A 26,220-nucleotide genomic window follows, 5' to 3' on the forward strand; every position below is an offset into this window, starting at 1 on the left:
ATGAATTTTGCTTTATATATAGCCTGGAAATCCAGACCTAAATCTGAAAGATTAATGGTCTGGCGTCGAATAATGAAACTCGGCCGGCTCGAGGGGCGGCACCAAGCATGCATCTGAAAATCTCACTGCACACAATTGGATAACACTACGACCAATCACAACAAGCCCCATCCGCTTAGCTACCAGCGGAGCTAACTGGTAGATTATACTCTCGCCGTATCCGGTCGGCAAAACAGCAAAAACGCACTTCTTACAAAGGAAGGATTCGAGCGCCGTCTTCTGTTCCTCTTTTAGATAAAAAGCCAAGTCTAACTCGCTCATTGTATTAGCCAAAGCCGTTTCAAACAACTGGTGTTCATCCATAGCCATCTTGCAATGTTTACTAATGACTTCGACGTCACAGCGCTGTCGTCTTCTGTTTAGCTCCGCCTATATATCAGATAACCCGATGTGATTGGTGCAGCTCGGATACAAGGACATCATTACTCGACGCCAGAGTAAACTCGCTGAGCAAATTCACCTTGTGCTCTCACGAGAACTCTGGATTTCCAGGGTACTTCATATACACAATATATTGGCCAGTTTTCCATGTAGTGCATCTGTATAATTCACTCAGACTCTCTGATGTTTACACCCTCTCTCTAGAACAGGTAGTGTCTCTGGATGCTCAGAACATTGTGGCCGTGTCTTGCGGTGAATCTCACACTCTGGCTCTGAATGATAAAGGACAAGTGTTTGCGTGGGGTTTGGGTTCAGATGGACAGCTCGGCCTTTCAAATATTGAAGATTGTCTCCGTGTACCCAGGTACAGCATCTTCACCTCTCACAGTATAAAATGCCTCTGTAATGGGTGCCGTACTGAAAAACGTCTATAGACAAATGTGACGATTATAGTCCTTGACCTTGATGGCAGAACACTGTGTTTCCGTTCTCTCTTCCCAGAACTGTCAAGAGTTTGTCAGAGGTTCACATTACCCAGGTGGCCTGTGGATTTTGGCATTCCCTTGCTTTAGCCAGAGGTATGAGTCTTACTATAGTTATAAACCTGGGCCCGTATTTATCAAGCTTCTCAAAGTGCCATTTTAGTCTTAAGTGCTGCGAATTCAGGACTACTTTTCAAACTTAAGTATAAAAGCAAGTTATCAAATTTCTTAAAGCTAAGAATACCTCTTACCAGTCCTTCCAGAAAAATGCAGAGTTTTTTTGTGATTGTTGTGGGCAAAAATCCTTGATTATGCGGCACGTATTCTTAAAAAATGCGATGGAATATGTGGGATATTTATGCAATTTTATTGCGGGAACTTGCAAAAATTAGCTATACAAAACAGACATCTTCTGTAAAGTGCAATCTCTTACTGTAACGTAAATTTACATACCACTAATATACTTACAACTGTAATAACGTCACTTCATAACGTTCCCATGGCAACAGGGGAGAATGGCTGCTCTTGTGTGAAGTAAACGCAACATTTTTCAACTTTCTGCTAAGATATATGTGACTTTTTTTCAACGAAAATGCAGGGATTATGAAATCACGCAAGCCCTGCATATTTTTTGTGCGCGGAAATCGGCAATTTATGCAGCGAAAGTGCTGCGTTTTTGAAAAAATGCGACCCCCGCATAAATATGCGGACTTTGGCTGATTATGCATTGAATTATGCGATCGCATAATCGCGTTTTTCTGGAGGGACTGTCTTACTCCCCCAGTTTTTTAAGACAGTTCGAGAAGTGCACCATTCAATGTGAATTTATCTGAGAACATTCTTAAATAAGGAAATCTGTTCAGTGATTGGTCCATGCCAATGTCGTCTACCAAAATCCCGTTTGTGGCACAGCAAAGTGTTGTGAATCATCTATAATACTGACACTTAAGATTTAGTCCTACACTTCACTTAAATTACGACTGAGATGCTTGATAAATATCTTTTTAAGTGCAACTTTGAGCCAAGAATATTGTTCTTGTGAGGCTTGATAAATATGGCCCCTGATCCTCACGCCTGAAAATTACCCTAATTATGCGTCATTATTCCCAAATTCTCGCTCAAGGAGGTCAGATATTCTCCTGGGGCCAAAATAAATACGGACAGCTGGGTCTCGGGATGCAGGGAGCGGGTGTTTCCACCCCACAAGTCATTCAGTCTTTGCAGGGCGTCCCGTTTGCCCAGATATCTGCGGGAGGCGCTCACAGCTTCGGGCTCACGCTCTCCGGGGCCGTTTTTGGCTGGGGGCGAAACAAGTTCGGCCAGCTGGGCCTCAGCGATAATGATGGTAAAACAAACACCTCAGACATTCAGTTGAGCTTTCTCTGGTTTAATGATTTTATAGTGGAGTACGTGGTGTTCCTCAGATCGCAATTTCCCTGCCTTGCTGAAGACTCTCAGGTCCCAACGGGTGGTTTACATATGCTGTGGAGAGGACCACACGGCAGCACTAACAAAGGTGTGCATTGATTTTACAGGATTTGGTGCTTATTTTAAGGGCTTAATAAGCAACATTTTAATTTATAATGACATGTTAAATGTAGGGATGCACTGAAATGAAAATTCTGGCCCGAAACCGAGACCGAAAATGCTTCTTTTTTATTTTATTATGGTAACACTTTTATTTTACAGTGTCGTTGTTACACGTTGCATGCAGTTACTATAGTAATAACAATAAATTATGCATAATTTCATGCAACTAACCCTAAACCAAACCAAACCTAGTCCTAACCATCTAGTTAATTAATATTACTCGGTACTTAAATGTATAATAACAGTGTAACAAAGACACCTTAAAATAAAGTATTTATTTCTTATTTTAAGTTCGCTTATTCAGGTATAATTGTATTAATATTAGATTTTTTTTATGAAATTCAACCATTTTAATCATGCTGACTTAAAAAAAATGGGAGGGTTAAGATCAAATACACTAATTACAAGCATAGATTAACACAGTATAACGAAGTTACAAATAAAGTCAGGTTAATGTAAATAACTCTATAGTTCACTGTATAAATTAAATATTGATTAATCTTTGTTAAAGCTGTGTTTTTGTTGTATAATGACTTATCAGCAGGGATTTATAGGCTTTAAGGCCAAATGCACTGATCCAATATAATGATACACATCCGATTTCTTTCTCAACTCTTTATGTTCACTTAAGATACTTTAGACATAACCGACTGTGTTTACGAGAATACTTGCACAGACGGGTGTTTTGTAATAATTTTGTGTGTATGTGTCCGTTCAAGCGCACACGGAGATTCAAAAGAGGAATCAATTCGCTGTTCGCGAAATGTCTGCCGAAATTTCGGTGCATCCCTAATTAAATGCTGTACATTCAGAAGAAGGAATTGCCATGGTTTAGATTAAATCAAGTTAACTTTATTTGTATTGCACATTTCATACTACACATTGTTTCAATGCAGATTTACAGAAAATGTTGTTAATGTTTATAATATATTAGGGTGCTTCCACACTAGCACTTTTGGTGTGTGTCACTCACTTTCAAGTGTTAAAGCTCTCTTAATATCTTAATGCCTTATAGTTGCATTGAGCAGATTAGAACTGGGCGATAATATAGTTTACATTTTGCAACGATACAAGCAAAAAAATATATCACTATATAACATATATCGCTTTACATGAGTGTGTTTGCAGATAAAGTTGGACATGCTTATCCAACTTTATATAAAAAGCTGGATGATAAGAGTCACATTTTGTGGCAATATTTGCTATATCTCTGTGTATATATAGGTTTAGGCTATATGATGAGTAATTATTGATTTTTATTTTGTAGGAGGGAGGTGTGTTTACATTTGGAGCTGGTGGGTACGGTCAGCTGGGACACAACACCACAAACCATGAGGTGAACCCCAGGAAGGTGTTTGAACTGATGGGGAATGTGGTTGCACAGATCGCTTGTGGTAGGTAAGTATCAAACAATCCATAAACAACCATTGTTTCATTCTGGCTCAATGTCTGTCAATATGAAAGCTTGAGACCGACTACCAATAAGCTTCTTTATAAGGATGTATGGTAACACTTTACAATAAGGCTCATTAATTAACATTAGTGAACATGAACTAATAATGAACAATACTTCTTCAGCATTTATTAATCTTAGTTCATTTTAATTTCAACATTTACTAATACATTTATTAAAATCAAATGTTGTATGTTAACATTAGTGAATGCACTGTGAACTAACATGAACAGCTGTATTTTTATTAACTAACATTGACAAAGATTAATAAATACTGTAACAAATGAATTGCTCATTGTTAGTTCATGTTAGTTAATACATTAACTAATGAACCTTATTGTAAAGTGCTTCGGGATGTATTTTTAATCATGAAGAACATGAATTGCTTTTGTCTTCGCCTGCATGTAAGGCAGCACACTTTGGCGTTCGTCCCTTCATCAGGAAAGATTGAGTCGTTTGGTCTCGGGGGAAACGGACAGCTCGGGACCCGCTCGACCTACAACCGGATCAGTCCCGCTCCTGTGAAAGGCTGCTGGCGAGCCCATACTGATCCCGTGCCTATGGATATCGGTGGGTTGACTTTGTTTACATGGTGTCTTTCAACAGAATTCCTTTCTCAGACAGCTGTCCTTCTCAGGATTTCTCAAATGCATCCAGTGGTACTGACTTTGGTCACTATGCCACCATGCATAACACAATGCATCTCATGCAGTTTATTTATGTTCATATAATGCCCTTTTCAGATATTTTTTTTAAAACGGTAACTTTTTGAGGGTGAGCAAAAACGCACCGTTTATGTGTGTGTCCCTTTAAATGCAAATGAGCTGCTGCTCCCGGCACAGGGGGCGGAGCTTCAAGAGCTCGTGTTTTAGCAGCTCCGATTACCTCACACAGACACGCACTGAAAATTTCAAAAACTTTTAGCCTTTTATATTCAATCCGGAGTCGGACTAAGATGGAGAGACTCTAGAAGAAGTGACAACATGTAGAGCAACAGGACATTTCTCAATGGTTAGTTGATGAATTTATGTAGCTGATGTGGGGTTAACTATCTTCTAGTCATTGATTAGCATATTCTGTCATGATGATCAAAAAATGGTGTTCCTGGGGGCGGAGTTTATGTAAATTTTAGGGTTTGTGATGTCACTAACCTGTGAAGAAGCTCATTGTAGTCTCTACCAGCCGTTTGTTGTAGTCCTTAAAAAGTGATTTCTGTTAAATAAAATATCTCCCTTTGCTTTGAACTTTGAGCGTCGTAACTTTGCAGATGTTGTTTATGCTCAAACAGCAACATTGCACACTAACTAAAGTTAGAAAAGTCAAATCATAATCAACCGCCCCTTTAAAGTCAATAAACCAAATAACTCTGTTTAACAGATAAAATACTTAGTCTAAATGGCTTATTTAGGAAAATGTTGATGTGATTTAGTTGCCTGAAAAAATATGGTGCCTATTGAACATGCATGTTTTGTGTCGGCTTCAAGTAATTCCTAAACAGTGGAGCGTGGCTCTAGCAACTCCCAAGATTATGGGTTGTGTAAGCATATAAAAAAAAAAATGTATCCCATGAATGCAATGTAAGTCGTAACGCATATGTCAAATACATAAATGTAAATGTAAGTTAATATCTCCCTTTTTCCACCGACACAGTTCGGGTTCCCAGCCTCTGCACATTTCTACTGCAGAAACGGGATACCAGGTTGGACAGATCAGTTTAACTCAAGTTGCTGGTCTCGAATGGAGCCCGGGGTAGAGAAATGCAATGTAATAACTATGCTCTTTATATCTAAATATATAAAACTGAGAACGTGAGAGAGACCCAGTGCGAGAGTGCGACTGAATCAATGGTTTCATTTTCAATATATCTCCAGATTGGATAGATAAGTCTACCGGGAGTTTATGCAAGCTTCCGGTACACTAGAATCACTCCCGGTACTGTGAACTGCAAAACAGAAGTCCAGCACTCCCTGCAAAACACAACGGGACTCTCACTATTTTATTTTAGATGAGTTATAGTCAGGTAAGCCACACGTAGCTGCATTAAGGCACCGTTTGTTCTCCTGGCTGCGAACAGGTTCTGTCTCCAGGATACGAACCATCCTGGTGGAAAAGGGGAAACACAGTTAAGTTGCATTTTAGTATAAGTATAGAGAGTATGCATTGACGTCACTTTCCCACGGGAACACACTCCCTCAGCCGGACTGAGCGGCAGAAGAGCTGCTGAGTGACTGGATTTAATAGGGGAAACTGAGAAACCGCGAGTAAAACGAACGATTATCAGTTTAAGACTCGATATAGTGTTTCTTACAACTTACCAAAGATCCAGTGATCCGTGGATATTGACATGCAGCAGGAATAGTGTTTCCTGACATTTATATGAGCCTGATTTCGATGCCGGGGAAATACATAAAGCAAATTTGTCTGTGAACGCTTTATATAAATACAATATAGGTCTAAATCCAGGTAATCGCTTATATCAATGTTATATATATTAACATATCGTCCAGCCCTAAAACTTGTATAGTTTTTTGTCCACGTTTATTTAAAAACACCCAATTATGCAGAATATACGATGGTAAATATTTAATTACTGAGTTTTTAATACAAAATATAACAATACTATATGTAGTGTATGATTTTACTCCTAAATTCAGCATATTGACACACAATAATAACTGCAAATCCCGCTTTCTCTGCCTGGATCCAGTTGTGTCTGTGAATTGCAGCGATGCATTTCTCTTTTCTTCTCTGTTCTGTAGCTTTCGTCAGTCTGTAAAAACACACCTCAGATTTCAGGTCAAATCTATTAATACAGTCAATCTCAAAGCTCTTTCCCGTTTTAGATGTGTTTTGTGTGTTTTTCTCTGCATTCACGCTGAAAACCAATGCTGTCGCTCAGTGTTTCTGCCACTCAGTGTGTGTGACCGCAGTCACTCCGGCCGATGGTGACCTCACACGCATAACCTCTATTGTACATGACGACGACTTGTTCACTCATCAGTGAACCAATGTGTGTATACTGTGAATCGATATACTGATTCACGGAGTTGATTGAGACGCACCCCAAGAAAACCATGTGGTGATGTTTCAGATTTGACAGGGCTGTGTATTTCAGAGGCGGAACAGAGTTACTGTGTGAAGAGGATCTACGCTGGAGGAGACCAGAGCTTCGCTCCCTATGCTTTATCTCAGGTATGAGCAGAGGTCAAGGGTCAAGCTGACGACACATGTATTTGATTGTGAAAAGTGCTATAAATATTTGTAAATTTTATTATAAAATTGTCCTCGTTATTATGGTACCAGAATGAAACCGGAACAGCTGTCTAATTTGTGTTTATTTAATGATACTGTATTTATCTGGATGTTTAGATATTTCGTGTCACATAAATCCTGTTTTACATGGTCACATGACACGTCAGCGTCCAAAACTGTCAAATGTATTTAAAAAATGTGCAGTATGTGTTAGTTTGCACAGTTGCCTTTTGTAGCGACTGGCCTTGACTCAGCTTTATTCCTGTAGGACGACAGCCCTCCGCTGGATGTGAGGATAACCAGACCTGACGGACAGATCTACACGCTCAGCGCTGACGTCATCCAGAAATGGCTCAATCACGGTCATGGGAGACTGTCACCAGAAATCACCAAGTACTGCTTTAACTGCTTTTTCAAATCAGAAAACTTCATGAAGCTGTCTGAACTAGTGCGACGGAGCACTACTCACGGTCCGGATCATTTACAGACTTTGAGCCACGGATCTGATCGTTTTTCGGATCCAAAAACTATATATATATATATACAGTGCTATGCATAAGTTTAGACACCCATACTAAAGTTGACTAAAAAGAGGAATAAAAAATCATCTTTTGGAAATTGAACTTAATGCCTTAATTTTAAAAATTAGGAAAAATCCAACCTTTAAGGACACCAATTTTCTTTGTGAATGAATAATGTATCGTAAATAAATAAATGTTCTTCCTTAAAATACAGGGTGCATAAGTTTGGACACCCCTATGTTAAATTCCCATAGAGGCAGGCAGATTTTTATTTTTAAAGGCCAGTTACTTCATGGATCCAGGATACTATGCATCCTGATAAAGTTCCCTTGGCCTCTGGAATTAAAATAGCCCCACATCATCACATAGCCTTCACCATACCTAGAGATTGGCATGGTTTTATTTCACCGGTGTTTCCGGTGTGAGGTACTTTGTGTTGTACATATTCATGATGTTCACGCGCGCACAAAACTTTTTGAAACTTTTACTACTTTTCATGGTATCATGCAAAGGTTAATATCAGATTAGTCAATCTGCCTGCCTCTATGGGAATTTAACATAGGGGTGTCCAAACTTATGCACCCTGTATTTTAAGGAAGAACATTTATTTATTTACGATACATTATTCATTCACAAAGAAAATTGGTGTCCTTAAAGGTTGGATTTTTCATTTTTCCTAATTTTTTAAATGAAGGCATTAAGTTCAATTTCCAAAAGATGATTTTTTTATTCCTCTTTTTAGTCAACTTTAGCATGGGTGTCTAAACTTATGCATAGCACTGTATATATATATATATATATATATATATATGGGGGGAAGTGGGTAAATGTAACTCTGCTTTTCATTTTTTACTGAAAGCTCACTAGAAGTACTTCGATACCACAGCAGAAACTACTAGCCTAACTGATAAAGTTCAAACATTATTAAAGACAAGTGAACAGTCAGTCATAAAATAGGAAGAAATACACAAATTACAAGTTACAAAGTCTAACAGTAGTTTTCAGGTACAGATATTAAAAGAAATAAATTTCAGAAATAACAGGCCCAAATGTAAAATAACACTATTTGTTCACTATAGAAATTACATATAGGTTCATCTTTGTTAAAGCTGTATTTTGTTGTTTTATTAACATTAATGACACGGACAACAGCAGGAATATTAGGCTGCTGTCACTTTAAGACTAATCACCGAATAAACTAACAAACATCCGGTTTCTTTCTCAACTGTTCACTTATGACAGAACCAGAGGAATTCTTGCCGAGACGGGGATTTAGACGGGTATTTTGACATAATTTTGTGTTTATGTGTCCGTTCAAGGGCAAGGAAACGCGAAAGAGGAATCAGTTCGGTGTTTGAGCGCTGTCTGAAACGCGCCTAGTCACAGATAACGCGAAAGTCCCGATTTTCACCTCTTCTTCCGCATTTAAAATGTGTTTGAATGTGTAAATTGGCAAAACAAAACACGTCCAAATGATAAACTTTCACTCTATGATGGTTAAACTCCGCGAATCACATGCGTGCCGAACCGTGAGGCCTGGTCCGTACGGATCACACTAATGATCTGTCTTTGGCGTCTCTTGCAGCGAGATTGACCTTGTGTTCTCTTCAGCGAGTTGTCTCAATGGAAGTTTTCTGTCTGGAAGGTAACTAGATGCTATACACTCAAAACACATGGTGTACAGTGTATATATACAGTTATGGTTTCTCTAATGAGTGTTGTGTTTTGCAGCAGTCCGGATCACTACAGCACTAGCAGTAAGTGCTCAGGTGTGGACATTAACACGGCCCGGCTGCTCTACCACAGGCTCATCCAACCTGATTGCCCACAAATCTCACAGATTGTGAGTCACTTGTTTTTATGTTTCCAGCATGAATGAAACCGATGTACACTACCAGTCAAAAGTTTTGGATTTTTAATGTTTTTAAAAGAAGAATCTTCTGCTCACCAAGGCTGCATTTATTTGATTAAAAATACAAAAAAAAACAGTAATATAGTTTAATACTATGACGATTTAAAACAGCTGGTTTCTATTTTAATATATTTTAAAATGTAATGTATTCCTGTGATCAAAGCTGAATTTTCAGCATCATTACTCCAGTCTTCAGTGTCACATGATCCTTCACAAATCATTCTAATATGAGGATTTGATGCTCAAACATTCATTATTATTATCAATGTTGATTCTTTGATTAATTAAAATTTCAAAAGAACAGCATTTATTTGAAATAGAATCTTTTGTAACATTATAAATGTCTTTGCTGTAACTTTTGATCTATTTAATTCATCCTGATTAATTCATATTGATTTCTTTTATTTCTTTCCCCCCAAAAAATGAATTAAAAATTCTTACTGACCCCAAACTTTTGAATGATAGTGTTTAATGTTACAGAAGCTTTCTAATTCAGATGAATGCTGTTCTTTTGAACTTTCTGTTAATCAAATAATCCTGAAATAAACATTTAAATAGATGTTTTCAACATTGATAATGATGATAAATGTTTCTTGATCATCAAATCATCATATTAGAGTGATTTCTGAAGGATCATGTGACACTGAAGACTGGAGTAATGATGCTGAAAATTCAGCTTTGATCACAGGAATAAATTACACTTTACTATATATTCTCATAGAAAACAGCTGCTTTAAATTGTAATAATATTTCACAATATTATTATTATTTTTTTGTATTTTTAATCAAATAAATGCAGCCTTGGTGAGCAGAAGAGACTTCTTTTAAAAACATTAAAATCGTACCTATCGAAAACTTTTGACTGCTAGTGTAATTTTCAGAAGCATAAATTTTTTGGTGAACTGCTCCTTTAAGTCCTCATCATTCCTGATGTAACCAATGCATGCGTTATCCTAATCCAGATAGCCGCTAGTTTGGAGAAGCATCTCCTCCCCAGATTGAGCAGTTCTCCTCCAGACATCGAGGCTTTGAGACTGTACCTCACGCTGCCCGAGTGTCCGCTCCTCAACAGCCCCAGCAACTACACCACCCTCACCATTCCCTTCGCCAAGGCCATCGTGAGCCTGAAAGACACCCCCATCAAAGTGCTCGGTACGTCCCATCCTCTATAAGAGGAAATCTGTGTGTTGGGCTTCGTCACGACTCTTGTAAAACACTGAACAATGTTTTGCTGGTCCAAAATCAGCAGGTAGCAAATATTTCGGTTACGATTTACAATGAGGTTCATTAATTAACATTAGTTAACATGAACTAATAATGAACAATACTTTCACAGCATTTATTAATCTTAGTTAGTATTAATTTCAACATTCACTATTAAAATCAAATGTTGTATTTGTTAACATTAGTTTGTGAACTAACATGAATAAACAATGAACAACTGCATTTTTTATTAACTAACATAAAGATGAATAAATACTGTAACAAATGTATTGTTACATGTACATGTTAGTTCATACATTAATGTTAACTAATGAACCTTATTGTAAAGGGTTACCAATATTTTTGTATCAAATATATTTTACTGCTCAATTTATATAAAAATAACGGGACGTAAAATGTTTATATTTGAATGTTTTACAAAATAATTATTTTGACTTTGATTTCTTTTGACTGGATCATCTCATTGAGAACAGCTTGTGTTAAATTAAATTAGTGCTAAATTATGACTTATTTGAATGAACAGTATTTTACCAAACATGTTCTGTGTAATGCGGTTGCTGTGTACAAAAAGGGCTTAATATAAAGAGATACAATTTTTATAAATGGATCCACAAATTTACTTCTTTAAAAGACTTTATTCTCTTACCTAGGAAAATTCCCAGACCAGTCGGACCATTACATTCTAAGCCAGTTTTGTTTTTTGAAGTCAAAAGGAATTTAACTTCTTTGCAACCGCATGTATTTACACAATGGCCACTTTTGCCATATGTGTAGTGCACTATTAGTGTACAATAGGCAATGGTCAACTTCTGCACATTGGTAGGTATTTCTGAGTACATCATGTTGACACATTCACAGTATAAGTGCTTCGTCTCACAGCATGCCTGAGGCCGTGCCATTCGGGAATCATCCTGCCTTCCTGATGCTCAATATTTTTTTTTATAAAGAATAATTTGTGAATTCCACTTCTAAAAAAAAAAAAGAAGAATTTCTTACCAAGATAATTTTTTCAACTATTTTCTTGTTTGATAATTTAGTTTGTTGGTGAATCTCATGACGAAATGTCTGGGTCATAATTCACCCCCCCCCCCCCCCCCCCCCAAAAAAAAAATGATATCAACTTTTGCATAAAGAAAATGATTGTTTAGGATTTTATTTTTTTTATTTTTTTTATTTTTCTTCATTGTGACATTGTTTTAATGTCAGTTAAGCACATTTGCTCCCCCAAATACTTATTGTGGTAGCATGCAAAAAAAAATCTATATTCATCCGGTCTTATTCAGAGTTTAAATCTGTTGAAGATCAAGTTCTTGGTAGTTTTTCTAAGAATCTCCCTTTTACATTTGTTTTTAGCCTACATCTAGAATCAACCATTGTTATTTTAATGTGTTTTTTGTTTTTTAAGGAAACTGGTGGTCCGGGTTTGAGCCGACGGTCTTCCAGAGGCTGGTGGAGCTCTATAAGGAGGTGGTGGTGTATCTGCTGCGGATGCAGAAACTGGGAATCCCCCTTTCTGAACAGAGGATCTTCACCTGCTTCTTGCACACCTCCCTCAAACTCCTGGAGATCCTCCACTCGGTGAGCAACACAGTTGGTGAACAGTAGGTTTGGGTACCGTTTATATTTTAACCGGTTGATGAAATTCTGTGTCGGTACCTTTTTTCGGTACTTTACATCAATAAATGAAAAGAAACTGTAAGTCATTTATAGTCTGTGTCATACAAGTCGCTGTCTGCAATTGTCTTTGATGTTTGTATATTCATAAAAACAATTTTAATATATATATTTTTTTTTTTACAAAAATCTTCCTTTCTATGAAATATTTGGTTTTCCACAAATTCTGTGTTGTGTATTTTCTGGTAATCAAATGAAGACATAAAACATTAATTTAATTTATCTTTATGTCATATGAAATTAAACAAACGTTTTTGTCAAACAACATTCTGCACAACTGAGCTTTATACTGTTAAAATTAAAACAGAAGAAAAAATTACATTTTGATAATAATTTATTATTATTAGTGTTAGTATTATTATTAAATTAAGACATATAAATTCTACTATGCAACAGTAATATGTTTTATCAAGTTAAACCAAACTTTTATTTTGACGGGTTGCCCTGAAGACCTTTGAGTCTCTGTGTGTTTATGATATGACAATAATAGTTTTTCTTAAATGAAATGTAAAATTCTGATGAAGTGACTCTGGAGATGCAGTTCATGCATTCATATTCTCATATAGTGAGACTGCTGTAATTTAACGTAATTTGGTCGGTGCCATTAAAAGTGCAGAGTTTGGTAGCCAACCCTAGTGAACAGACACTGGCTGTGCCCCATTTTGGGAAACATCTGTCTTAAATACTAAAGTAGAATTAGTGTGTACCAAATCATTTAAAATGGCATGCCTCTAAATGCTCTGATGCTCATCTTACTATCCACTCATAATGTTGTACTTTACATTAGTTAACATGAAGTTCTTCTCATTCTTGCTGGTGAAATGTACAGTAGTTAGAAATTGGAACCATATTGTAATTTGCTAATATTATTCTTATGATGGTGTTGCAGGTTAATGAGCGTGCTGGCCAGATCATCCAGTATGACAAGTTCTATATTCACGAGCTGGATGAGCTCATTGACATCAGGAATGATTATGTCACCTGGTTTCAGCAGCAGATGTTCTCTTTGGTGAGTTTGCATTGTTTAAAGGTAATCGGCATCATTTTACACTCCTGAATTTTCAAGCTACATGTGAAGGCCAAGTATGGAAACCCATACTCCCAAGTTAGCGCACACACATTAGGAGTAGTGAATACACACACACTCACACACCTGGAGCAGTGCTTTGCTCAAAAAGAGTGTAATTCTTGTTCTACTAGCAGCACCGAACAGAATTAGGTTGTGTTTGAAACTTGTCTTTTATTTTGGTTGTTCTGTTTGGTGCTGCGAGATGTGTAAAAATTACACTTTCCTTTAAAGTTCCCCTCAAATCAATAATTCTATCCCTCAAAACTCATCTTTAATCACCAAAATTACATATTTAGAAGTTTTTTCCTGTGAAAAAAAATATTCATGCCCTAAAATATATTGAATGTAACTCGACACCCTTGCCTCATTTAGTATTCGTGGTTTTATGAATATGCAAATGAGCCCCGCCTCCACTCACTCACTCAGCTCAGAGATCCACTCTTGACGATCACACGTTGATCTGATTGGTTACAAGGTAGTTTGTGACGTCAGAAACACCAGCGATTTCAAAGCGTGTGTTTGAGACTGTCTTTGGTTCACTGCAGTTTAAAGGAGGAAATACTCAGCAATGGAGTCGACTTATGAATTTACACATGGTTTGTTTTTAAAGCACATTAAAAACACCACATAGACACATAAACAACATTAAAAGCTGGATTTTCACTTTAATCTCAAATCATAGTCACATTCTCTCCACTGTCTCCCGTCTGTCTCGAACAGGTCATGGACTCTCAGGTCATCTTGTGCAAATACCCGTTTGTTTTTGACGCTCAGGCGAAGACGACGCTCCTCCAGACTGATGCCGTGATCCAGATGCAGGTGAGAGAGCTCTGCCGCATCTGAAGATTTGACATCACGCTTTACTCTAGTGCGCTCACAGTGCTGTTTGTGATCAGATAGCCGTGGACCAGGCTCAGAGACAGAACTTGCACTCGCTGTTCCTCTCTGGCGGAGGAGTGGAGTCCGTAAACCCCTGCCTCATACTCATCGTACGTCGAGAGAACGTGGTCGGAGACTCCATGGAGGTGCTGAGGAAGTCCAAAAACGTTGATTACAAGAAGCCGCTCAAGGTAAACTAGTTTGCCCTAATCTGTGTGTCTTCATAGAGACAGCGACACGCGTCATAATCTGAAAACCACGCCCAGCCAGAGTCAAACGATCCAAACGTCTCCATTGACTTTGTATTGCATGAAGTCGTCTCCTTGTCCTTTTTTAATTATAACAAAAAAAAAAACAATGTCTAATAGCTGCTATGTGACAGGGTGTACAGCAAAAAAGCTAAGAAACCCAGAACTAAGCTGTCGACTCGAAAAAAAACGAGTGTTTAAGGACACAAAAGTGGATACAGGCAATAAGACGTGAAGCATCAGCAGGAAGAATGGGTAAATTGTGGGATCCTGACACTCAGTATGCCCTAAAAATACACTACGTGTGCAGTAAACAATGTCACTGGTAAGTCAAATATCTAAATGCCAGTTTTTTTATAGTTAGTTAGTTAAATTTTATTTCTGTGTCATGCCAAACATTTGGCCCATCCCACATGGGATTACAAGACACCACAAACTTATTTAGCCAATATCTTCCGGTTGCATATACAAATCATTCGGGGAAATACATGAATACAAATATATACAGTACCAGTCAAAAGTTTGGAAACACTACTATTTTTAATGCTTTTGAAAGAAGTCTCTTATGCTCATCAAGCCTACAGTTAAAAAAAAAAAAAAACAGTAATATTATGAAATATTATTACAATTTAAAATAATTTGTAATATACTTTAAAATGTAATTTATTTTTGTGATGCAAAGCTGAATTTTCAGCATCATTACTCAAGTCTTTGGTGTCTTATGATCCTTCAGAAATCATTCTAATATGCTGATTTGATACTCAGTTATTATCAATGATGGAAACAGTTGTGCTGTTTAATATATTTTTTTGGAATACTTTTTTCAGGATTCATTGATGAGTAAAACGTTAACAGCATTTATTCATAAAAACAGCATTTATTCAAAATAAAAACATTTCTAACAATATAAATCGTTACCATCACCTTTTATCAATTTAACGCATCCTTGTTGAATTAAAGTACTAATTTCTTAAAAAAAAAATAGTTATTGTTCCCAAACTTTTGAACGGTAGTGTATATTGTTACAAAAGATTTCTATTCTAAATAAATACAGTTCTTTTTAACTTTTTATTCATCAAATAATCCTGAAAAAAGTATCTCAGGTTATAAAAAAAATATTAAGCAGCACAACTGTTTCCAACATTGATCATAAATCAGCATATTAGAATGATTTCTGAAGGATCATAAGACACCAAAGACTGGAGTACTTGCTGATGAAAATTCAGCTTTGCATCACAAAAATAAATTACATTTTAAAGTATATTAAAAAAGAGAACCATTATTTTAAATTGTAATAATATTTCATAATATTACTGTGTTTTTTTTTTTTTTTTTTTTTTTTACTGCAGGCTTGATGAGCATAAGAGACTTCTTTCAAAAACATTAAAAATAGTAATGTTTCCAAACTTTTGACTGGTACTGTACATACACACATGTATACATACACACACACACACACACACACACACACACACACCATATACAAACAAATCCTCATCTACAGATCATCTCGATAAAGAGCTTTTTTCCTCTTCTCCCATGCTTTCTCAAGATAATTGGCTAGTTTATATGTTTGACATGTGAACAGCCATCTCAGTCTTTGAGCATCATCCATATTTACCAAATCAATCTCTGATTTTATCTTACAAAACAAAAAATCACGCTGTTCACAATAAAATGGACAATAGAAAACAAAATGGAACTCATTTTCTATATCATTCTCGTTTTTGGCGTCAACAGTTTATAAAAAACGTAGTTCTGGGTTTCTTAGCTTGTTTGCTTTACACCCGGTCACAAAGCCGCTTTTAGACATTTAGTTTTTTGTTATAAGCCGGTGTGGGCGTGGCCTAAATGCGCTTGGTCTCTTTTGCTACTGCTGCGGTTTTTAATGCTATTATTCTGCAGGTGATCTTTGTCGGAGAGGAGGCCGTGGACGCTGGCGGCGTGAGAAAAGAGTTCTTCCTGCTCATCATGAAAGAACTCTTAGACCCTAAATATGGCATGTTTAGATACTACGAGGAGTCCAGACTCATCTGGTTCGCTCACAAGGTATAGTAAGAAAGCGTGCTGTGTCCATTGAGTCTTGAGCCTTTGAGTCTTTATTTAAAGGCCATAAAAAAGCAGAAGTGCAAAGACAAAATGTTTTCGATATCACACACTTGATCTCATTTATAGATTCTTTACTGCACTATTTCTAAAACACGTTCACCTTTATTCTTATAATACATGTATATTGAAGTAAATCGGACAAAACAAGTTGTATTCTTCATACATCATAATGTATACGGATGGATGGATGGATATTTGGATGATGATGGATATTTGGATGGATGGATGAATTGACAGATAGATTATTAAACGTACATACACTAATTTACTACAGCCAGTTTTTAAAGAAAAACTACCATATTCATGTAAATATTGACTTTAAAGTACGTTAGGAAACATTAGACCTCACATTTATAAAAGTACAACCACTTTATATGTAAAATACATTAATTAGAAAAAACAAGATCAAAAACATGATTAGAAGAATCATCATTCAAAATGTCTAAAGAATATACATATGAAATATAATCATTAAAAAGAAAATGATATCATTCATTCATATCTCACTCACTTGGTAAGATCAGATCTGCCACTGATGATGCGACTGTAGTGTAAGATGAGGATGTCAGTCTCACTCATGCTTTACTGCAGACATTTGAAGACATCGACTTGTTCCACCTGATTGGTGTCATTTGTGGATTGGCCATCTATAACCTCACTATAGTGGAGCTGAACTTCCCGCTAGCGCTGTACAAGAAACTCCTGAAGAAAGAGCCCACTCTAGAGGACCTGAAGGAGCTCATGCCTGACGTAGGAAGGTGTGTTCTCAGACGCTTTGATTTTGTGCTTCTTTATAGGTTTGAGAGCTCATATCATGAACAATCAAAACTATCTTTGACGGTTTTAGATGTTTAATGTACTGTGATACACACTGTGGACATAAACCATCATTTGGACACAATAACATCAATGGCACATTTTCTGTATTCAGAAACGTGTGTGTTTGAGAAGTTATTCGGTTAAAAAAATTATTAAATTTAAGGGTCAGAAAGGGGATGGAACATTATAATCAATTATAATGAATTATTTAGAGCCTTTAGAAGATGGAGGTTACGTGATAATCTTGAAAAATGAATGATATGACCCCTTTTAGGGAATGTAGGGGTGTTTTAAGTGTAGATGTGATGTTTTCTCTGTCTGTGGATCTTCAGGAGTCTTCAGCAGCTGCTGGATTACACGGAGGATGATTTGGAGGAAACTTACTGCCTGAATTTCACAGTAAGAGCAAGTTGAAGTGTTGTTTGCATGTAATGTCATTTTAAACAATTGCTTCATTTAAAAAAAGAAAAATGCCAATACAGTCGTTATTATAATTACAGATCACAGAGGAAAATTTTGGTGCCACAGAGGTGTTGGAGCTGATACCCAACGGGACGGACATCAGCGTCAACAAATCCAACAGGTATCATATTTACATCCTCTCATCACGATCATTGTGACTATTGACTATTATTAACTCGCATAATTCACATATGAATTCCTGTATTTGGTCGCACTTTATTTCAATAGTCCACTAGACATTCTACTAACTATAAGTAACTTTGCAACTACATGTAAACTAACTCCCATTAGAGTATTAGCAGACTGTTTGGTTACGGTTAGATTTTAGGTTTCAGATTAGTAGATTAAATTGACATGTAGTTGCAAAGTTACTTATAGTTAGTAGAATATCTATTGAGGAGCATCACAATAAAGAGTTAGCAGATATACAGTCTAGTATTACTCTAATGACTGCTAGTTGACATGTAGGCCCTGTTTACAGCTGGTGTTTAGATGTGTTTTGGTCGATCGGATCACAAGTAGACGAGGGAGACACACTCCCGTTTACACCTGGTGTTTTAATCCGCCTCTTTTGTCCACTTTCAAACACTTCTGTCCTGATTTCTTCGAGGGGAGGGTAAATATATGGGCTTTTTCAGATCTTTTGAAAGATCTAATGGACGAAATAAAGGAAAACATACGGAGAGCAGCAGCTTTTATTTCTGCATCGACAGCCTCCAGACCAGCCGAACACTGCGAGTGTGTGTTAGAAATCAGGAGTGGTGAGAGAACATTGTGCTTGGTACATATTTCATCTTCAAACCAAACTTGGGTCTCCAGTCGACAAACTTTAAATCCCGTCGGTCTTGCGCTCTTCCCATAATGTTTACTCATTAAAGGGTTAGTTCACCCAAAAATGAAAATTTTGTCAGTAATTACTCTCCCTCATGTTGTTCCAACCCCATAAGGACTCGTAAGACTTTCGTTCATCTTCAGAACACAAATTAAGATATTTTTGATTAAATCTGAGAGCTGTCTCACTCCTCCATAGGCTGATGGGTAATCAATATCTGCCATCCCAGAAAAGTTAGTAAAGACATTGTTAAAATAGTCCAAGTGACTACAGTGGCTCAACCTTAAGTTTATCAAGCGACGAGAATACTTTTTGTGCGCAAAAAAATAAAAAATAACTACTTTATTCAACTCTTCATTTTCTTCTGTGTGGGTCTGAGTGAGTTCACGTAGTGTAACAGCGCAGCGCTTCTGGGTTATACGTCAGAACGGAGGCTCACTACTTAATATTGACTATTTTAAACATTGTCTTTACTAACTTTCTTGGCCCGGCAAGTTTCAATTACAGAGAAGCCTATGGAGGAGTGAGACAGCTCTCAGATTTCATCAAAAATATCTTAATTTGTGTTCTGAAGATGAACGAGAGTCTTACTGGATTGAACAACATGAGGGAGAGTAAATACTGACAGAACTTTCATTTTTGGGTGAACTAACCCTTTAAGTCAGTAGTCAGAGAGCAAGCGTCTTTTGTGTCTGTTTGAACACATTCGATCACATGAGCGTTTACACTACGAAAGCAATCCGGTCGAATGTGTTTCCAACTACCTCTGGAAGTGGTTGAAAGTGGACAAGCTTAAAACGTTTTACACCTGTATATAGCGTCGCCCACTTGAGATCCGATCGACCAAATTGCATCTTAACTCCAGGTGTAAACAGGGCCGTAGTTGCAAAGTTACTTATAGTCAGTAGAATGTTTAAAGTGGACGTATTAACGATTTGATTAATAAATATTAATTAACCTATTCTCAACCTTACCAGGCAGGAGTTTGTCAAGGCCTACGTTAATTATATATTCAACACCTCCGTGGCTCCTCAGTTCAGTGCTTTCCACGCTGGATTTCACAAAGTGTGTGGAGGGAAAGTCCTGGAGCTCTTCCAGCCCAGCGAACTGCAGGCCATGGTCATAGGAAACACCAACTACGACTGGAAGGAATTAGAGAAGGTAAACATTTGCTGGGACTCCTGCTGTTTTTGTGCTTGAACAGACAGTATGGGTTTGGAAGTGTTTTGATGCTGTTGTATATTCACTTGATGTGTGTGTGTGTGTGTGTGTGTGTGTGTGTGTGTGTGTGTATTGATTCTCAGAGCACGGAGTATAAGAACGAGTACTGGGCGGATCACCCCACCATCAAGATGTTCTGGGAAGTGTTTCACGAGCTGCCTTTGGAGAAGAAGAAACAGTTCCTGCGTAAGTGATTCATCTTTGAGTTTAGATTTACACAGTCCTCAACACATCATTCATTACAGTACTTTCTGATTTCTGGAGTGATAAAGAGAGAGAAATCCGGAATCTTGTTCTGGATAGTCTCTAATATGTGACCCTGGATCACGTCACCAGTCACGAGTCGCACGGGTATATCTGTGGCAATAGCCAACAATACATTGCATGGGTCAAAATTATCGATTTTTCTTTTATGCCAAAAATCATTAGGATATTAAGTGAAGATCATGTTCCATGAAGATATTTTGTAAATTTCCTACCGTAAATATATCAAACATGTATTTGTGTGAGTGAATGAAGCACAATCGCCAACATAAATGAACAATTTTAAAGGAGATTTTCTCAATGTTCAGATTTTTTTGCACCCTCAGATTCCAGATGTTCAATAGTTGTATCTCGACCAAATATTGTCCTATCCTAACAAATATACATCAATGGAAAGCTTATTTATTCAGCTTTCAGATGATGTATACATCTCAATGTCAAAAAATTTACCCATGCGACTGGTTTTGTGGTCCAGAGTCACATGTCAAAAAACAAGCAAACAAGAATATGATTTTTGCTTTATCAAATGTTCAGATTTCCTTTCTGGAAGTGTATGCATTGCAAATTAGTGCATGAGATAATGCTTCATTTGCATGTTTAAACATAACATTTCAGAAAACTTGTAATACAAAAAAAAAGTCTTAATGTACTATGATTAATCAGCTGGGTAAGTAAAGTATTTTTCCCTATTCACCTGTAGTGTATTGCCATAAGGACAGAAACACAATTACATGCATGTAAAAACCTGGTCAACCTGTTGCAAACGTGCAGTATTATTGTGTTACACAGTCTTGTGTTGTTGTGGTGGAATCAAAACCTCAGTTCTCAAGGTTGACAAGCGCTCCGTGTAAGACGGCATCGTCCCGTATTTAAGACAACAAAGTCAAAGTAGCGTTCAGAATTAAACCCATATGGAGCAGAGTTTGTGTAGTCTAGTATGTGCATGCAGGCATACGCCATGTGTGACCCTGGACCACAAAACCAGTACGGTCTTTAAATGTTTAATCGAAACATTGAGAAAATCTCCTTTAAAGTTGTCCATTTATGTTTGCGATTGTGCTGCAATCACTCACAAACATGATCTTTACTTCATATCCTAATGATTTTTGGCATAAAAGAGAAATATATAATTTTGACCCATACAATGTATAGTTGGCTATTGCCACAAATATACCATTTCGACTTGAGATCCAGTTTTGCATATACCCAACCTGAATATGATTTCAACCTTTGAAATCTTTTTAGAATTCAATTATACATAGAAAATTATACATACTTGACTATGTTAAAATATTTTGTGTCCCATTATTTTCCTATGAAGAATCAAGATGGTCCCTTACTTTCCTTTGCTGAAGTTGGCAACCCTAGTGATAGAGTTAACTGTCACTAAACTAGTGTATCAGGATGAAACACACCTAACACGTTCTTCAGAATCGCTCTCAGGCGTATTTGTAACTTTATTGGGGATATCTGTACATTTTTATATCAATAATTGTTCCTTTTAAATTGGGTAAGTCTTGGCTCCTCCTGTCTTCTGATCTCCCCCCTTTTTTCCTTACATATGTATTTGTATTTTGTATTTATTTATTTATAAAGCACGTTCCAGGCCACACATTAGCTCACACGTGCTGTAATCTAAATCAAAACAGCTCTACGTAACAAATAATCGAAAACAAAACAAGATAAACAATAAAAAAGTACAACACCCATTAAAAGAGTGACTTAAGAGAGAACAAGTGAGACTTTAGACAAAACCTGAAAATATTTAATGTTAATATTTAATAAAAAAAAGTGTAGGTTGTGCCATAATCTGGGACCAGCAACAGCGAAAGCACGATCACCCTTGGATTTAAGACGTACTTTTGAGGATCTTAGTGATGTATTTGCCTTATAAGGCTTAATGAGCTCCACCGAGTATTCTGGAGCCGTACCATACACTGCTTTACAAACATGTAGTCAAATCTTGTTACGAATCCTATGTTGTACTGGTAACCGTCCCGATGAGGATAACAAAGGAGATGTGGGGGATATGTACAAAAAAACTCGAATAATTCGAATATCGTGCAAAAGTTTCAGTAATTCAACTTAAAAGGTGAAACTTATATATTATATAGACTCATTACATGCAAAGTGAGATATTTCAAGCCTTAATTTGTTATAATTTTGATGATTATGGCTTACAGCTTATGCAAACCCTAAATTCAAAATCTCAAAAATAAAAAAAATGTTCATAAGCTGTAAACCATAATCATCAAAATGATAGCAAATTAAGGCTTGAAATATCTCACTTTGCATGTAATGAGTCTATATAATGTATTAGTTTCACCTTTTAAGTTGAATTACTGAAATAAATGAGCTTTTGCGCGATATTCAAATTTTTTTAAAGTGAGAAAAAAAAAAAGATAGTCTCTCAGTGTGTGTGTATTTTGACGGCGTCTTCCTGTCGTTTCCTCCAGTGTTCGTGACGGGCAGCGACCGGATCCCCATCATGGGCATGAAGAGCTTGGCGCTGGTGATCCAGCCCACGGGTGGAGGACCGCAGTATTTCCCAGTAGCGCACACATGCTTCAACCTGCTGGATCTGCCCAAGTACACCAGCAAAGACATGCTCCGAGAGAAGCTGCTGCAGGCCATCGAACACAACCAGGGCTTCAACCTGGTGTGACACACACGCTCCGGCACGAGAGTCACTGAACGCTGAACGCTGCTTCTGACGTTTGTCATGCATCTGAATAATCATCAGTTACTGAAATAAAGACTCTCAAATCTGCAAGCACAGGATCCCAGAGGGACTGACACACGTCAACAGTGTTTGTATATCAGCATTTTGTTACTCGCTCGGTTTGGGTGACCTTCGTGTGCTGGAAAGCACTTCTTTTTTCTTTCTTAACCTGTAACGCTTACAATAAGGTTCAATACGCTAACATTAGTATCATAAACAAACAACTAACAGCGTTTTACAGAATTCGTTCATTTATAAATTCACTGTAGCGATTTACATTTATAAATACACTATTCATTGTCCGTTCAGCTACTGTTAACATGCATTTACTATTACATTTACTGCTAATAATGTATTGGTGTATGTAGAGATTACATGTTTTAGCGTTAATGATATGAACTAATATTAGCGTATACAAGGTGAAACTCGAAAAATTAGAATATCGTGCATATTTATAATTTTGATGATTATCCCAAATTCAAAATCTCAAAAAAAATGTGAATATTACATTAAATCAATTTAAAAAAGAGATTTTAAATGCAGAAATGTCGGCCCTCTGAAAAGTATAATCATGCATGTGTTTATATAGTTATATATACTAAATATATTAGTTTCACCTTTTAATTTGAATTACTGAAATGCACAAACTTTTGCACGATATTCTAATTCTTCGAGTTTGACCTGCATTACCTTATAGTACAGTGTTACCAGCAACACTACAAAACCTGTTTTTTTTTTATGTTTTGATTTATAATTATATAGAATATGATTTTATTCTAAATGACTTTAAAATAAAGTGGATCTTACACCACTTTTTGTGACATATGCCTTAACTAAAACACTAACACAGATTGTTTTTGAGACTTATTTTTGTTGTTTTCAGAGATTGAGTAAGTACCAAAATCTGATATCAGGTGCCGGACCGTGTCTGAATGTGTTCATCATCATCACTGTTGTAATGCTCATCATATGCGGGAGTGGAAATGCAAAGGCTAACGGATGTTAAGAAGTTTGCGTGATTTAAAAATGTAATAATTCAGAGTAATAATAATAAATGACCAATAAAAATAAGTGAGTTGGGTTATTGCACTCGTTCATGGTGCAGGACATTCAAGGTAAAACTCTTAAAACACTCGTCACACACGAGTGTGTGTGTGTATGCGCTACTAGTTGCTGTGCCATTATGTGTGTGTGTGTGTGTGTGTGTGTGTGTGTGTTTTGAAGAATATGTGGAAGCAATGAAACAAATGCTGACATTTTTCTTGTGTTTGTAAATTGTAAATAAACACAATATTTTCTAGTTTTGATGTTGTGAATTTTTTTTTTTTTAAGCATCTTTTTCCACATTACAGGGCAACAGAAACTCATTATAGTCCTTTATTGTGTTAACTTGTTTTATTATTGAGTCCTGTACATGTTTGGCATAGGCACTGCGGTTCAGAAGTGCAGGTGTGTGTGTGTGTGTCGGGAGCTTCACATCAGTGTGGGAGCTCGTGATGGACCAGTTTGTAGTGCGAGCCGCAGGACGGGCAGCGCTGAGCGTTTCCCTCGTGAAGCCAGAACCACACGATCGCAGTGTTGTCCTCCTCACCTTCACAACACAAGAGAGACACCTTTATTAGGAGAGTCTTCCTTGGAAATAAATAATTTCTTATTGTACTTTTGCATCGTCTCATTTATAGTTTACAAGTTCCAACAGCTAAGTAAAGTGCAGTAGTGTGCGTGTGCGTGTGTGTGTGTGCGAGCGTGCTTTCATGTGTGTTCGCTTGTGTGTGACTATGTATGTGTGTTTGTGTGTGTGTGTATTATATATATATATATATATATATATATATATATATATGTGTATATATGTGTATAGGTGTGTGTATGTATGTGTATAGGTGTGTATAGATGTCTATGTGTATAGATGTGTATGTGTATAGATGTGTATAGGTGTGTGTATGTATGTGTATAGGTGTGTATAGATGTCTGTGTATAGATGTGTATGTGTATAGATGTGTATGTGTATAGATGTCTATGTGTATAGATGTGTATGTGTATAGATATATATAAGATATATATGTGTGTGTGCGTGCGTGCGTGCGTGTGTGTATATGTGCGTGTGTGTGTGAATGTATAAATGTGTGTGTGCGTGTCTCACAGATGCAGCCAACCAGCCGTTTGTTATTGATGCTTGGAACAATATGAGGGTCCTCTTTGGATCCAGTGTATTCCTTTGGTTTTAATATGCTGTATGGATCCTGTAGAACAGATCAAAAACGACATGTGGTTCAAAATGAAAACCAAACACTCGCCAAATCTTACGGTCAAACAAAAAATGTCATCTATATTTTACCTGGCCCTTTTTCAGCGCCTGCAGGACGCGTCTCTCCAGCCCCGCAGCCTGTTCCTCATCTGTGGGAATGCCTGGAGAACAGAAAACCTTACTGGTGGTAAGACAGTGCTATTAAATATACAATATTATTTAATTGTAAATAAAATAAATGAAATGTATATATATGTTTATATTAAATAAACATATTTCCCCCCAGTATTTTTACTTTACACTTGTTTTGGGAGTGAGATTACAGCATTTGTCCACTAGGTGTCGCCAGATTCCGGGTAACTAAAGAGACGCTCAGTTTGATTGCTGTGCGCCATTATCCAGAATAACTGGCACACGAACATGAGTTTTGTGCCAAGAAAGGCCAGAGCAAGGCCCTTCACAACATAAAGAACTAATGACCTTGATTATAATCTCTCCTTATAAATCACACGAGTCACTACGTTATTGATTCAAGAAATGTCGAGCGTGTTTAACGCTACTTTCAAATATATTTTCATCTTCTCAGGATATTAATGAGCGATTTCATATGTCCGTTCTGTCTTTCTATACTAATGTCACTCATTCAAAAAAAACGGAGAAACTGACAGCATGTTGCTTTAGTATTACACGTGCAAAAGTTATATCAGTATAATTTATCGCGAGCAAATTCAAATCATAATTTCTATGAAGAAACGATAAATTCTTGAATGCCGCTTACCTTTCCCGGCCATCGCACGT

At 36.9% G+C, this 26,220-nt stretch overlaps 2 protein-coding genes across 3 annotated transcripts in view; one reads left to right on the top strand and one right to left on the bottom strand.

The window, feature by feature from the left end:
* The window catches only part of herc4 (HECT and RLD domain containing E3 ubiquitin protein ligase 4), a 28,139-nt gene extending 3,665 nt beyond the window's left edge, over window positions 1-24,474 (top strand). Inside the window, exons 3-24 of one of the 2 annotated variants that reach the window (XM_084391667.1) lie at window positions 646-805; window positions 943-1,019; window positions 2,047-2,268; window positions 2,348-2,439; window positions 3,781-3,911; window positions 4,376-4,536; window positions 7,058-7,158; window positions 7,487-7,611; window positions 9,325-9,384; window positions 9,471-9,582; window positions 10,614-10,803; window positions 12,281-12,453; window positions 13,439-13,558; window positions 14,339-14,437; window positions 14,515-14,688; window positions 16,651-16,794; window positions 17,446-17,612; window positions 18,006-18,072; window positions 18,174-18,256; window positions 19,945-20,128; window positions 20,272-20,374; window positions 22,909-24,474. In XM_084391667.1, the coding sequence (XP_084247793.1) occupies window positions 646-805; window positions 943-1,019; window positions 2,047-2,268; window positions 2,348-2,439; window positions 3,781-3,911; window positions 4,376-4,536; window positions 7,058-7,158; window positions 7,487-7,611; window positions 9,325-9,384; window positions 9,471-9,582; window positions 10,614-10,803; window positions 12,281-12,453; window positions 13,439-13,558; window positions 14,339-14,437; window positions 14,515-14,688; window positions 16,651-16,794; window positions 17,446-17,612; window positions 18,006-18,072; window positions 18,174-18,256; window positions 19,945-20,128; window positions 20,272-20,374; window positions 22,909-23,117 (2,954 nt within the window). In that variant the 3' untranslated portion in view covers window positions 23,118-24,474. The remainder of the gene's footprint in view (window positions 1-645; window positions 806-942; window positions 1,020-2,046; window positions 2,269-2,347; window positions 2,440-3,780; window positions 3,912-4,375; window positions 4,537-7,057; window positions 7,159-7,486; window positions 7,612-9,324; window positions 9,385-9,470; window positions 9,583-10,613; window positions 10,804-12,280; window positions 12,454-13,438; window positions 13,559-14,338; window positions 14,438-14,514; window positions 14,689-16,650; window positions 16,795-17,445; window positions 17,613-18,005; window positions 18,073-18,173; window positions 18,257-19,944; window positions 20,129-20,271; window positions 20,375-22,908) is intronic. The other variant, XM_084391668.1, reaches the window with a different exon arrangement.
* Window positions 24,475-24,537: 63 nt separating this feature from the next.
* The window catches only part of cox5b2 (cytochrome c oxidase subunit 5B2), a 1,868-nt gene continuing 185 nt past the window's right edge, over window positions 24,538-26,220 (bottom strand). The window contains exons 1-4 of the mRNA XM_084391670.1: window positions 26,201-26,220; window positions 25,513-25,583; window positions 25,318-25,417; window positions 24,538-24,765 (exon numbers count right to left, since the gene is read on the bottom strand). The exon at window positions 26,201-26,220 is cut by the window's right edge and continues 185 nt beyond it. Coding sequence (XP_084247796.1) covers window positions 24,653-24,765; window positions 25,318-25,417; window positions 25,513-25,583; window positions 26,201-26,220 — 304 coding nt within the window. The 3' untranslated portion in view covers window positions 24,538-24,652. The remainder of the gene's footprint in view (window positions 24,766-25,317; window positions 25,418-25,512; window positions 25,584-26,200) is intronic.

This window comes from Rutilus rutilus (genome assembly GCF_951802725.1).
Source record: "Rutilus rutilus genome assembly, chromosome: 20".
In the NCBI taxonomy this organism is placed as follows: domain Eukaryota; kingdom Metazoa; phylum Chordata; class Actinopteri; order Cypriniformes; family Leuciscidae; genus Rutilus; species Rutilus rutilus.